Source organism: Aethalodelphis obliquidens, unplaced genomic scaffold (genome assembly GCF_003676395.1).
Source record: "Aethalodelphis obliquidens isolate GAN/ISIS:26980383/991018 unplaced genomic scaffold, ASM367639v1 scaffold67, whole genome shotgun sequence".
NCBI classification, from domain to species: domain Eukaryota; kingdom Metazoa; phylum Chordata; class Mammalia; order Artiodactyla; family Delphinidae; genus Aethalodelphis; species Aethalodelphis obliquidens.
In genome coordinates, this window is record NW_020838011.1 from 9,575,174 (window position 1) to 9,590,749 (window position 15,576).

The 15,576-nt window shown below is 37.4% G+C and overlaps 1 protein-coding gene across 10 annotated transcripts in view; it reads right to left on the reverse strand.

Moving 5' to 3' along the window:
• TMPRSS11A (transmembrane serine protease 11A) overlaps nucleotides 1–15,576 on the reverse strand; it is a 54,646-nt gene that overhangs the window by 23,130 nt on the left and 15,940 nt on the right. For 6 of the 10 annotated variants that reach the window (XM_027089679.1, XM_027089681.1, XM_027089683.1 and 3 more), the window contains 2 exons: nucleotides 10,480–10,598; nucleotides 8,317–8,435 (listed from right to left, as the gene is read on the reverse strand). In XM_027089679.1, coding sequence (XP_026945480.1) covers nucleotides 8,317–8,435; nucleotides 10,480–10,598 — 238 coding nt within the window. Of the gene's footprint in view, nucleotides 1–8,316; nucleotides 8,436–10,479; nucleotides 10,599–10,618; nucleotides 10,738–13,794; nucleotides 13,830–15,576 lie in introns of those variants that run through there. The other 4 variants (XM_027089686.1, XM_027089685.1, XM_027089678.1 and 1 more) reach the window with 3 other exon arrangements.

The following is a 15,576-nucleotide window of genomic DNA, read 5'->3' on the forward strand; positions in this document are numbered from 1 at the left end:
TACAAGCAACATGTAATGGTTACCCCTCTCCAAAGGCAGCCTATATTCTTTGCCCTCTAAAAATAAAGACCATAATCTTGATCGTTCTTATTGCAATCCTTTAAAGTTGTTATTCTATCTATTTAAAATCCAGATTTTTGGCAAAACCCAAGATTTAAGAAGTCAGCTGTGAATCATTATCCTAAGCCTATGTAGAACATGGCCAACCTGAGCACTGATGGTGCTCACAGGATTTTGATGCTTATTGGTCTTTTGATCTCTTTACCCCTCAAGGAACTAGAAAAAGAACAAACTAAGACCAAGGCTAGCAGAAGGAAAGAGATAACAAAGATAAGAAAAGAAATAAATGAAATAAAAATCAGAAAAACAATAGAAAAGATCAACAAAACTAAGAGCTGTGTTTTTGAAAAGATTAACAAAATTGACAAAACTTTAGTGAGACTATCTAAAAGAAAAAAGAGGACTCAAACAGAATCAGAAATGCAAGAATAGACATTATAACACAAAAATACAAAGGATCATAAAAAACTACTATGAACAATTATAAACCAACAAATTGGATAATCTAGAAGAAATGGATAAATTCCTAGAAAAATACAACCTACCAAGACTGAATCATGAAGAAACAGAAAATCTGAGACCAATAATGAATAAGGAGATTAAATCAGTAATCAAAACCCTCCTCAAAAGGAAAAGCCCAGGACCAGATGGTTTCACTGGTGAATGTTACCAAACAGTTAAATAAGAATTAATGCCAGTCCTTCTCAAACTCTTCCAAAAAATCAAAGAAGAAGGAACACACCCAAACTTATTTTGTGAGGCCAGCATTACCTTTATACCAAAGCCAGATAAGGACACTACAAGAAAATAAAACTTCAGACCAATATTCCTGAAGCAAAAATTCTCAACAGTGTATTAGCAAACTAAATTCAACAGCACATTAAAAGGATCATATACCATGATCAAGTGAGATTTATCTCTGGGATGCAAGGATGGTTTGACATATGCAAATCAATAAATGTGACACAACACATCAATAGGATGAAAGCTAAAAGTCATATGACCATCTCAATAGATGCAGAAAAAGCATTTGACAGAAAACAAGGTTCTTTCATGATAAAAACACTCAACAAATCACGTGTAGAAGGAACATACCTCAACATGATAAACTCCATATATGACAAATGCACAGCTTACACCAAAACTCAACAGTAAAAGATTGAAATCTTTCCCTCTAAGATCAGGAACAAGATAAGAAGGGTGCCCACTCTCACCACTCCTATTCACCATGTTACTGGGAGTTCTAGCTAGAGCAATCAGGCAAGAAAAAGAATAAAAGGCATTAAAATCAGACAGGAAGAAGTAAAATTGCCTTTATTTGCAGATGATATAATTTTATATATAGAAAATCATAAATATGCCACCAAAACACTGTTAGAACTGACCAATGAATTCAGTAAAGTTGCATACATATCAAGAGAAATCAAACATATAGAATCAGCATTCATAGTGTATAGAAATTAGTTGTGTTTCTATACAATAACAACAATATATCTGAAGAAGAAATAAAACAACGCGATTCATAATAGCATCAAAAACAATAAAATACTTTGGGGTAAATTTAACTAAGGAGGTAAAAGATCTTAACAATGAAACTTCAAGACTTTGGTGAAAGGAGCCCTCGTGCACGGTTGGTGGGAATGTAAATTGGCATAGCCACTGTGGAGAAAGCATGGAGGGGTCCTCAAAAAACTAAAACTACCATCTGAGCCAGCAATCCCACTTCTGGGTATAGATCCAAAGGAAATTAAAACAGGATCTCAAGAGAGATATCTGCACTCTCATGTTCATCACAGTATTATCCACAATAGGCAAGATACGGAAACAACCTAAGTGTCTGTCAAAAAATAAATGGATAAAGAATATGTATATACATATATATACAGTTGACCCTTGAACAATGTCGTGGTTAGAGGTGCTGCCCCCTGTGCTGTTGAAAATCCCCATATAGCATAACATCCCTCTGTATCCACAGTTCCCATATGGTTCTCTGTATTCATGGTTCTGCATCTGTGGATTCAACCAACCATGGGTCAAATCATATAATCCTACAGTATTTACTAATGAAAAAAAATCTGCATATAAGTGGACCCTTGCAATTCAAGCCCATAGTGTTCAAAGGTCAGCTGTATATTCCTCAGCCAGGAGAAAGAATGAAATTCTGCCAACATGGATGGATTTTGAGGGCATTACACTAACTGAAATAAGTCAGACAAAGACAAATACTTTATTCCAGTTTTATGTGGAATCTAAAAAGCAGAATTCATAGAAACAGATAGTAGAATGGTACTTACTAAGGCTAGGGGATGGGAAAAATGGAGAAATATTGATCAAAGAGTACAAACTTCTGGTTGCAAATTAATAAGTTCTGGTATCCCATGTACATTGTAATGATCATACTTAATGACACTGTGTTATATACTTGAAAGTTGCTAAGAGAGTAGAACTTGTGTTCTCACCACACACAAAAAATGGTAATTATGTGACATGATGGAGGTGCTATAGTGGTAACCATTTTGCAACATAAATGTATCATATCATCACATTTTACACCTTAAAATTACACAATGTTATATGTCAATTATATTTTAATAAAGCTGAAAAAATTGATACAAGGAAATGAAGAAACTAAGAATGAAGACATCTTTATATAATTAGTAATGTAATCCCAATGTGTTGGCTAAGTAAAAGTGGTCTGACAGAGCATATAAATTTATAATCTTTATGGATTTAAAAATTAAATGGGAGAAGAATTGATGTAGAACTGAACTTCCTGTTATAGCTTAGTCCCTTCCTGACAAATAGAATAATTTAGTGGAGATGGCACCTGTTGGAGTTAACCTATATGGCTTCAAATCTCCCCTCCTTGATTTACCAACTGTGGACCTTATCTTCAGAGGCTTAGTTCTCTTATCTATCTATAAAGTGTGAATAACAATGCCTCCTTTGCAGTGTTATATTGAAGATTAGACATGAAATATACAACAGTTAGCTTTTTCTTTCAGTATTCAAATTTAACACATTGAAGGCAGAGGTTGTGATACACATTTTCCTCTTTTAGTCATACCTAATCTTCAGTTATGAAATGAACGTGAGTTTGAGCTCCCAAGTAAGAACTCAGTCACATTCTACACCCAATTTTTCTAACCTCTGAACACAAAGGTTTTTTTTTGTTTTTTTAAATAATTGCTATTTTCTTTTCTAAGCTTTCAAATAAGCTTTCAAATTCATCTCTTCTCTGAGCATAGGACCATAGGCCTACACCAGACATTGGGCCTCTTACTTCTCTTACATTATGCAACTCCAAACTTTAGGTAGTCTAATACCTTTGCTAAGTTGTTTACCTTGACCCGGTTGCCTTTTCTCAAGAGAAGAGCTTCCTGCTTCAGAGAGCCAAGTCTCTCATTGGTGTCTTCAAGTTCCTTTAGAGAGTGTTCCTAAACTATATTATCTCCTTACATCACTTCTGTTTCCAAGTTCTTTGTCTCTACAACTCTAGACACATAGTCCAAAGGATAGTTTGAGGATCATTTCAGGCACTGTTTCTGGTGTTCCTGGGCACAAAGAAGATAAAATTTAGGACTGCTTTGGGCACAGGAGAAGTGAGTTTTTTTGGAGACAACACTAAGAAAATTCCTAACTGATGCCATTGTTAATTCAGATGGTGGTTACTGGCACATGCTAATACTATACAGTATTCAATGACCATTGAACCATGTGGGGGGTTGGGTCAGAAATCTGCATATAACTTCATAGTTGGCTGTCTGTATCCCTGGTTCTGCATCTGTAAATTCAACCAACCACCAATCATGTAGTACTGTAGCACATATTTGTTTATTTATTTATAGCACGTATTTATTGAAAAGACTGCATGTAAGTGAACCTGCACAGTTCAAACCCATGTTGTTCAAGGGTCAACTGTAACTGAAACAGAATAATGTACCAGGGATAATTACTTGATTTCTGGTGTTTTATGGGATGGTAGATGGGAAGTAAAATCACACAGATGATTCTTATGGATGACGAAAATGTATTAAGAAAATGTAATCTAAAACCCTAACTATATCGTTTACTAGCTGAATGATCTTGGGTAAATTAACTTTTGTGTACCTTGATTTTTCAATTTGTAAAATTGTGATAATAATTATACTTACCTCATAAGTTTGTTTTTGAGGATTAACTAAAATAATACAGATACAGTGCTTAATGTGCTAAGCTAATTGAGTGCTTGGCATTTAGTATATGTTAACTAGTGTTATTGCTATAGTGTTACAAGTTTTTAACTTTCACATTTGTAATGATCCTATACTTTAAAAATATTTCTGAAATATATTTCTTCAAATGAAGTGCTCGCTCAGTCAGTGATCCTACTCAAACTTATAATAATAATAAAAATGACCTACCTATTTAGGAATATCATGGTGTCTGGTTACTGGAGTATTCTCTGAAGAATGGTATGAAAGATGAGATATGTCTGTGCTGCTATCTCAAGGAACTTGAATGGGTTTTAGCAGTATCTGAGCATGAACTCATTTTATATTTGCATCTCTGTTTCCATTCAAATCAGTGAATCCCCAGTTATGAGGAAGAACAGGACCTACAACCTGTATTTCATGGCTGTCTAATTAGCACACACATAGGTCAGAGAGAAGAATCTGGTTTCACACATTGGGATTTAGCAACAATAAAAAGGAGTGGCTCAGGATGAGGCATGAACACTTCCTGTAATTCTCCTGAAGGTAAATTGGTGGGGATTGGAGGGAAAGGGACATTGTCTCGCTTAAACAGGGCTAAAATAATACACAGCCTTTCCTGACCACGTGAACCCTAGTTGATCTTCCTTTTCTTTGAAGTTCTTCTGCACTTATAGTCCTCAACATATAGTTTAGTCCTTAACCATATCATGTCATGCTGTTCAGTTTCATGTGTGTTACTATCATCTCTCCAAGGAGATGGGAAGCAGTTTGAAGAGATGAGGATCATCGTTTTTTTTTCTGTAAGACTCAGGGGCCAAGAAGTGTCATAAGCTGAATAATCATACCATATATTGGTGAGACAGATTGTTTAGTTAGTTACATTGGGAAAACTGGATCACTACCTGGGTTCCTACTTAATATCACATTCAAAGGTGGACTTCAGATGCATTAAAAACCTTCTGTAGAAGGTAGAAGTTTAATAGTTTAATAGAAGAAAATACAGTAAAATAATTTTATAACTTAAAAGAGGAAATAACTTTTAAAAAAAATCTTTAAAAACACAACCATAAGGCTGAGAAAACTGATAAGTATGATTACTTTAAAATTATGGATTTTTGTTTTATGAAGGGCAATATGGTCCAAATTAATAAAAGATGGAATGGATAAGTGCAATGTCTACTACCAACAAACTGTTCCTATCTAGAAATCATAAAAGTCAGAGCAGAAATAAATGAAATAGAGATGAAGAAAATAGAAAAGATCAATGAAACTAAAAACTAGTTCTTTGAAAAGATAAACAAAATTGATAAGCCTTCAGCTAGACTCATCAATAAAAAGAGGGAGAGGGCTCAAATCAATAAAATTAGAACTGGAAAAGGAGAAAGTTATTATACAATGGACACCACAGAAATACAAAAGATCTTAAGAGACTACTACAAGCAACTATATACCGATAAAATAAACACCTAGAAGAAATGGACAAATTCTTAGAAAGGTACAATCTCCCAAGACTGAACCAGGAAGAAATAGAACATATGAACAGACCAATCACCAGTACTGAAATTGAAACTGATTAAAAAACTCACAGCAAACAAAAGTCCAGGACTAGATGGCTTCACAGGCAAATTCTATCAAACATTTATAGAAGAGTTAACACCTATCCTTCTGAAACTCTTCCAAAAAAATTGCAGAGGAAGGAACACTCCCAAAATCATTCTGTGAGGCCAGCATCACCCTGATAGCAAAACCAGACAAAGATACCACAAAAAAAGAAAATTACAGGTCAATATCACTGATGAATATAGATGCAAAGATCCTCAACGAAATACTAGCAAACTGAATCCAGCAATACATTGAAGGGGTCATACCCCAAGATCAAGTGGGGTTTTTCCCAGGGATGCAAGAATTTTTCAGTATCTGCAAATCAGTCAGTGTGATACACCACATTAACAAACTGAAGAATAAAAACCATATGATCATCTCAATAGATGCAGAAAAAGCTTTTGACAAAATCCAACACTGATTTATGTTACAAACCCTCCAGAAAGTGGGCATTGAGGGAACCTGCTTTAACATAATGAAGGCCATATATGAAGAGGTGCAGCCTTTGGGAGGTGATTAGGTCATGAATGGGATTAGTACTTTAGAAAAGAGACCCCAGAGAGCTCTTTAGCTCCCTGCTCTGCACCATGTAAGGATACACCAAGAAGTCTGAAGTCTGCAACAAGAAAGAGGGTTCTTGCCAGAACCTGACCATTTTAGTGTCATGGTTTCAGACTTCCAGCCTCCATTACTATTAGAAATAAATTTCTGTTGTTTATAAGCCACTCAAACCTTGGTACATTTTTATAGCAGCCCAAACTAACTAAAACAAGGGATTTATAACACAAAGAATAAATTAAAGCCATGTGCTCTGCACAAAACAAGAAAATGCATTTTTGCAAGAATGAATACTAATAAAAGAATACATGTGAAATACAGTATGGTTGTCTGCAGGGGGAGGAGAATGAGAGTGTGGTATGAAAATAAAAGAGAAGAAATAAATAATGACAACTAGAGAAAGACCTTGTAGGTCCTTATGATGATAATGTTTCATCACGTAACTCAGCCTTTGTACCTGAGGTTCTTTCACACCTAAAAACGTGTGCTTTAGTGAAGCTTCAAAGTTCACCTTCAAACACATACCTCTATAAGTGAATTTCTTTCACTTTTTTTTAAAAAGACCTACTTCATTCCTGTCCATTTACTTCAGTAGAAACAATGTCTTAGTTAGCCTAAAACAATGCCAACAATATTGGCTGTAAAACATAAAGAAAACAAATTTTAAACTTTCCTGTTAAATTATAAATATTTTTTCAACAGTCAAAGAAATTGTATATCTTTTAAACTAAGATTAATTAATTTATTAATTAATTTATTAATTTTTAAATTAATAAATAATTTATTATTAATATTTTAACATTGAGGAGGTTATGTGGAGTCACTCAGGGTCAGAGGAATAAAAGAGGTACTAGGGTATGTATCCAAGTTTTTTCTGGCATTCCTCAAGAAATGATCACAAATGCTATTTTCTAAGGTGCTCTGAATATAAAAGAATGGAGGATATATATCAATCTATAAATGTAATTATTGATCTGGGGGGATGAGACTGCAAAATAAAAAAAATTGCATAATTTAATGAGAATTGAAAATATAGATTAAAAACTCCATTTGTGATGTGGCTGTGAATATGTTGCAACTGGGTATGCATGTGGACAAAGATCAAATAGTGGCATGAAAAAATGAAAATGGTTTGAGAAAGAAAGGAAATGTTTTGAGTAAAAAATGATTCTTTGACTAAAACAAACCAACACCTGACATTTCCACCCTTTTAAGATAATTTTATGCTCTGTGCTTCTTTGTCAAGGCAGTTAACTTGACCTTAGTTTTTGAGTGAGGGTTCACACACATCGTGAGCAGAGCTGTTATGCAGCTGAGTTTACTTTTTAGGGGGGGTGGGGGTGGGGACAGTCTTGTATTTCAGTTTTAACAAAATCGTTAGCAGTTCATTTGAATATTGCACAATAGGTCTGGGTATTTTATCTTAATTAGTGTGTTTTTGAGATAAAATGAACATTTATAATCCTCTTTCCTTTTTTCATGTATTTAAAAAATATTTTAAGTCCTAAAATGTGGTCTAACAAAAAAAGCATGTGGTTTTACCAATAACCACTTCTGGTATGTTTAAGCTTTTCAGTTGGGTAGTATCGTGGTGGAATGGGGGAGCGAAGGGCTGGGATACCTTGGCTTCCGTTCTCTCACTTTTAAATGAGGTGGTTTAAAAAGTGGTTTATCAGAATCACCAATCTGCTAGAATGCAGATTCCCTTACTCCTCTCTCCCTACCCACCCACCCCATCAGACACTGATTCAGAAGATCTGGAGTGGGACCTGGGAATCTGCAAGATGATTCTGATGCAAATTGTCTGAAAATCATGTTTTAAGAAATAGTGGAGAAAATGATTCACAAAATCCCTTCCTCCTGCAATATTTTATGATAGAAACAATTTTATCTGACTTACCAAGTTTTCACTCATCTCCTGTAAGTCCTTAAGCTGGTATGGGCTGCTTTGTCCAGAATTACTTTTGACTCCTGGATCTGAAATTTTAAAGGTGCCATGATAATACTCCATTTTCTGGCCTGTGATGAAAAGAAAAAGTAGGAAATTAAGTGGTTTGAGGGTAGATTTTGGGATCTAAGGCCCAACTATAATGGGGCTAATATGAAGTCTTGAATATATCTCTGAGACTTTAATAATAAATATAATAAAAATAATGATTAATGTTATATGTTAATAATAGTAGCTGGTATTTATTCAGTGCCTACTATGTGCCAAGCTCTGTTCTGGGCACTTTATATGTATTAATTCATTTGACTCTCACTAAGCTCTCTAAGACTGGCATCACCTTCATTTTACAGATGAAGAAAGTGAGGCAGGAGGCATTAAGTAACTTGCCCTGTGCTATACAGCTAGTTAGTGGCCTCTCCAAGTTTAAACCCAGACAAGTGTGGCTCTAGAGCTGGAATATTTAATTAACTGTATTGCTTCTTGCTGCGGTGAAATGTATACCACCTTGTACTCTACTGGAAGTAGAGGTAAATAAGTGTTCTTGTAAATTTTGGTTTTTAATGGAAGAGCCAGGCACACTAAGAAAGGTGTGAAAAGAAAGGCAGGGAAAAAACTGCCTGAGATGGGAGGTGAGAACAGTGTGTAAAAGGGATGAATCAATCAGATTTCTGCTCGTCTCTCAGGAAAGGTTATAAAAAACAGAGCAGTGGAGGAGTGTGGTAATCTTAGGAGTATGGCCCTGGTGGGGCAAGAAATCTACAAAGAGTTAAAGATAGAAAATGGAGCAACCACAGAAGCATATCTCTCCTTGGGAAGCTGTGGATCTAGGAAAGAAAGAGGACCTCAGGATGGTCTGTCTCCTAGGGACATCTCTGGACTCTGTAGTGCTTTTTTGGTCCCCCCGATTACTAATCTATATAGTCCATTTGTAATTGAACCCTCTACTCATAGAAAAGGGGCTTCTTCTATACATTAAATTAGCTGACCCGAGAATCTTTTGCCATTGGTGTAAACTACAGATGGGGTAGTTATATGGGCCCCAGAACTATGTTCTTAAGCCCTTTAAAGCTCCTAAAAGAATCTGGACTCCCCCATCAAGTCTGAGGAAAGAGACAACAGATAAGTCCATTCAGGTAAGTCCCCTGAACTAGTTGTCTTATCACATACCTCTGTGTGAGATTGACATTGTGGACATTTGTCAAAAATGTAAATGGTTTGAACTCTGCAGAGTGATGCAATGTAAAAAGAGAATTCTGCAATGAATTTTTGTGGGATTATAAATATATCAGGCAATAGAAAAATCTCTCGATATTGTTTTGGAAAGAGTAAAATTTTTCTCTAAAAATAAGTAATAGGGGCTTCCCTGGTGGCGCAGTGGTTGAGAGTCTGCCTGCAGATGCAGGGGACACGGGTTCGTGCCCCGGTCCGGGAAGATCCCACATGCCGCGGAGTGGCTAGGCCCGTGAGCCATGGCCTCTGAGCCTGCTCATCAGGAGCCTGTGCTCCGCAACGGGAGAGGCCACAGCAGTGAGAGACCTGCGTACCGCAAAAAAAAAAAAAAAAAAAAAAAAAAAAAAAAAAAAAAAAAAAAAAAAGAAAAAAAAGTAATAATACTGTATCATATTTATACTCTACCAATAATTTTAAAATTCATTATTTCATTGGACACGTGCTTTTCTTTTTCCCTAGAAATGTTAGTGGGCAGAAAATGCTGAGTAAAAGAGCCAATTTTAATAACTAATTCATCATAATTTTTCACTTGCATATACATGAATGATTAGAGTTTATTGTGATTACTAGTAAATTTTAGACAATTACTATTTTGGTCTTTTGTATAGATTCTGAAAAGAATACTAGACTGTGATCTCCAAGGAGGTGGGAAATTTATCTGCTTTGCTTAATGCTGTTTCTTGAGTGCCCTGAAAAGTACTTGGACATACTAAACATTCAGTAGTTATTTGTTGATGAAATGACTGAATAAATTAAAAAATTCAAAATGTGGACATTTACTAATGAAAGTACATTATTTTTGGATGGAAATAAATTTACATTTATTCAAATGAAGCTTTACAGAAAACTGAAATCAAACTGAGCAAAATCCACAATTTTACCTACCAGAGACTAAGAAGTAAGCCAGAAGACCAGTGGCCACAGTTACCACTGTCAGTAATAACACAATAAGGGCAATCATCCATGGTTTCAAACCTCTGCTTTGGGTGCCAAATCCTACCGATCTGCAAAAAGGAAAACTCACCAGTTACTCTCATGTTGTAACGGTTACAGGCTTTCTGCTGCTTCTTGGATAAGTGCACGTTGCTTTAGCCCACCTTTCCCAGCAAGAAGACATTTGTCTTCAATTTTGGTCAAGGTCATCTAGGCATGAAGGGGGGTATTAAAAAGATCAGTATCTGGGAATCCATGCTATTGCTCCTGGTTTCTATTTCTAGAGGCATTGGGTGGATCTCTGTGGTGGCCATTCCTGACTTCTCTTAGCAGTGTGGTCCAAAGTAGCACATATGCTTGAAAAAAACCATTCCTTCTTTCTCCAACAATTTCTTTAAAAAAAAAAATCTCTTTTATCCTTTTAAAGTTTACAAAGTGATTTCAAATATATTCTCATTTATTCTTTATCTTTCATTTTAACTATTATGAAACTTTTCAGACACAGAAATTTAGAAAGAATGGTATAGTAGAACACCCCTATATTCATCACATCATTTTGTCAGTTAACATTTTTACTATAATGGCTTCATTCATTATTTTCTGCTGTATTTTAATGTAAAATAGGACTTCATGAGTTTTTACCAAATCATTATTATAAGCAATTAGGATATTTACAATATAACCACAATACCATAACACTGTTAAAAAATTAACAGTATTTCTCTAATCTTTTTATCTTCTAAACAAAATCCATCTTCAGATTTCCTTTATTGTCCCTATTTACAGATGGATTGTACAAATCAAGGACCTCATAGTACCTTGGTTGTTATGTCTTTTTTTTTTTAACATTTTTTTTTTTTTTTTTTGCGGTACGCGGGCCTCTCACTGCTGTGGCCTCTCCCGTTGCGGAGCACAGGCTCCGGACGCGCAGGCTCAGCGGCCATGGCTCACGGGCCCAGCCGCTCCGCGGCATGTGGGATCCTCCCGGACCGGGGCACAAACCCATGTCCCCTGCATCGGCAGGCGGACTCTCAACCACTGCGCCACCAGGGAAGCCCTTGTTATGTCTTTCAAGTCTTTTTTAACATAAAAGAGTCCAGCTTGCTTTTTAATTTTTAATGGCATTGACTTGTTGAAGAGATCAAGCCAGTTTTTCTTTAGAATGTCCACCTTCTGGACTTGTCTGAATGCTTTCTTGTGATCTCAGTTAACTTGTTCTATCCCCCTCATTTCTTATAAGCTTAAATTTAGATCTAAAGGTTTGATTAGATTTAAATTAATTTGGCAAAAATACTTCAAAAGTGATGCTATATACTTTATATTGCATCACCTCTGGATTAGAGGAAATTTCCACAGTTTAGGAGAAAAAAGGTAACTCTTTGCTCTTCCTCTAGTTATGCTCAACAATAGCGATAATCACATTGTAGTAACTGTTTATTTTCAAGTATATTAACCTATACGTAACAGTGAACTCAATGGGTTAAACTAGTCATGTTCATCTTTTAATCATTAAGACCTAATAAGGTGCCTGGTACAGAGTAGGAATTTTATAAATCCATGAGAATCAGGCAGGTATTATACCAACCTTACATATGAAACAACAGAGGCTGAGAGAGAAGATGTCTTATTTATTAGAGCTAGGAGACTTAAAAGGACCCAGGTCATCTAACGCATTTTCTAGTGCTCCTTCTCTGCAACTTGCCATTGTAGTCAACTTAATTTATCTCTCATTAGAATTTATCTTTTTGTGTGTGTATTGAAAAGCTAATTCTTTGGGGGCAGAGGTATTTTTCATGTTTCACAATATTTAGTGCATTGATTTACTCTAAGTAGACTTTTAATAAATATAGATTGATTTACAGGAATTTTTTTTAATATAAAATACTTTTATACATAAATGCCAGCATGAAAGATATAAACTGTTTGGACCTAAATAGTTAAGAAGGTAATAGTTTTGGCATAAGTAATACATTTAGCCAATAAACTACTTAATCCTATATGAATAAACTTTCAACATAATACCAACTTTTATGAATGTGAACAAGCAATGCATGAAAGCAAATATGCATCCTCAACCTCCCATTCTGGAGAGGTCCTATTAGTGATTTGCATAATATCACTTCAGATTTGAAAGGAAATATACATAGTAAACCCTTTGGAATCTAGCCTGTTTGTAGGTAGAGATGCTCAAGCATTCTTTTCCTGCTTTACCTGCACCCATAAAACAAACACTGATGTATTAATCTTCTGTTGCTTGCTGTGTAACAACTTACCACTAGTGAAACTTGAGAGACCTGAATTTTGTTGTGTATGGAAAATACTGACAATGCACATTGACTGATTTAAAAGAATCTAGACAACTGGCTGTCAAAAGGCAGTTTTGGATGGACAAGACCTAAGGTTCCAGAACATAAAAACAACAAACAGGAGGAGCTTCAAGATGGCGGAAGATTAAGACTCGGAGATCACATTCCTCCCCACAAATACATCAGAAATACATCTACACGTGGAACAACTCCTACAAAACACCTACTGAACGCTGGCAGAAGGCCTCAGACCTCCCAAAAGGCAAGAAACTCCCTATGTACCTGGGTAGGGCAAAAGAAAAGAAAAAACAGAGACAAAGAATAGGGACGGGACCTGCACCAGTGGGAGGGAGCTGTGAAGGAGGAAAGGTTTCCACACACTAGAAGCCCCTTCGTGGGCAGAGACTGCGGGTGGTGGAGGGGGAAGCTTCGAAGCCACGGAGGAGAGTGCAGCAACAGGGGTGCGGAGGGCAAAGCGGAGAGATTCCCGCACAGAGGACCGGTGCCGACCAGCACTCACCAGCCTGAGAGGCTTGTCAGCTCACCTGCCGGGGCGGGCGGGGCTGGAGCTGAGGCTTGGGCTTCTGAGGTCGTATCCCAGGGAGAGGACTGGAGTTGGCGGCGTGAACATAGCCTGAAGGGGGCTAGTGCGCCACAGCTAGCTGGGAGGCAATCTGGGAAAAAGTCTAGAGCTGCCAAAGAGGCAAGGGGCTTTTTCTTGCCCCTTTTGTTTCCTGGTGCATGAGGAGAGGGGAATAAGAATGCAGCTTAAAGGAGCTCCAGAGACAGGGGCGAGCCATGGCTATCAGCGCGGACCCCAGAGACGGGCATGAGATCCTAAGGCTAATGCTGTAGACACCAAGAAGCCTGTGTGCAAGCACAGGTCACTATCCACACCTCCCCTCCTGGGAGCCTGTGCAGCCTGCCAATGCCAGGGTCCCGTGATCCAGGGACAACTTACCCGGGAGAACACATGGCGCACCTCAGGCTGGTGCAATGTTAGGCGGCATCTGCCACCGCAGGCTCGCCCCGCACTCCGTGCCCCTCCCTCCCCCGTGCCTGAGTGAGCCAGAGCCCCAGAACCAGCTGCTCCTTTAACCCCATCCTGTCCTGAAGAACAGACGCCCTCAGGAGACCTACACGCAGAGGCAGGGCCAGATCCAAAGCTGAACCCCGGGAGCTGTGCAAACAAAGAAAAGGAAATTTCTCCCAGTAGCCTCAGGGGCAGCGGATTAAAGCTCAACAATCAACTTGATGTACCCTGCATTTGTGGAATACCTGAATAGACAACGAATCATCCCAAATTGAGGAGGTGGACTTTGGGAGCAATGATATATATTTTCTCCCCCTTTTTCTCTTTTTGTCAGAGTGTATGTGTATGCTTCTGTGTGTGATTTTGTCTGTATAGCTTTGCTTTTACCATTTATCCTAGGGTTCTGTCTGTCCGTTTTTTTTTTTAATTACTTAAAAAATTATTTTTCTTAATATTTTTTATTTTAATAACTTTATTTTATCTTCTTCTTTCTTTCTTTTTTTTTCTTCCCCTTTTATTCTGAGCCTTGTGGAGTACAGGTTCTTGGTGCTCCAGCCAGGAGTCAGTGCTGTGCCACTGAGGTGGGAGAGCCAAGTTCAGGACACTGGTCCCCAAGAGACCTCCCAGCTCCATGTAATATCAAATGGTGAAAATCTCCTAGAGATCTCCATCTCAACGCCAAGACCCAGCTCCACTCAACGACCAGCAAGCTACAGTGCTGGACACCCTATGCCAAACAACTAGCAAGACAGGAACACAAACCGACCCATTTGCAGAGAGGCTACCCAAAATCGTAATAACAGACACCCCAAGACACACCACCAGACGTGGAACTGCCCACCAGAAAGACAAGATCCAGCCTCATCCACTAGAACACAGGCACCAGTCCCCTCCACCAGGAAGCGTACACAACCCACTGAAACAACCTTAGCCACTGCGGACAGACACCAAAAACAACGGGAACTACGAACCTGCAGCCTGTGACAAGGAGACCCCAAACACAGTAAGTTAAGCAAAATGAGAAGACAGAGAAACACATGGCAGATGAAGGAACAAGGCAAAAACCCACCAGACCTAACAAATGAAGAGGAAATAGGCAGTCTATCTGAAAAAGAGTTCAGAATAATGATAGTAAAGATGATCCAAAATCTTGGAAATAGAATGGAGGAAATACAAGAAACGTTTAACAAGAACCTGGAAGAACTAAAGAGCAAACAAACAGTGATGAACAACACAATAAATGTAATTAAAAATTCTCTAGAAGGGATCAATGGCAGAATAACTGAAGCAGAAGAATGAATAAATGACCTGGAAGATAAAATAGTGGAAATAACGACTGCAGAGCAGAATAAAGAAAAAATAATGAAAAGAATTTAGGACAGTCTCAAAGACCTATGGGACAACATTAAACACACCAACATTCGAATTACAGGGGTCCCAGAAGAAGAAGAGAAAAAGAAAGGTACTGAGAAAATATTTGAAGAGATTATAGTTTAAAACTTCACCTAATATGGGAAAGAAAATACTTAATCAAGTCCAGGAACCACACAGAGTCCCATACAGGATAAATCCAAGGAAAAACACGCCATGACACATATTAATCAAACTATCAAAAATTAAATACAAAGACCAAATAGTAAACGCAGCAAGGGAAAAACAACAAATAACACACAAAGGAATCCCCATAAGGTTAACAGCTGGTCTTTCAGC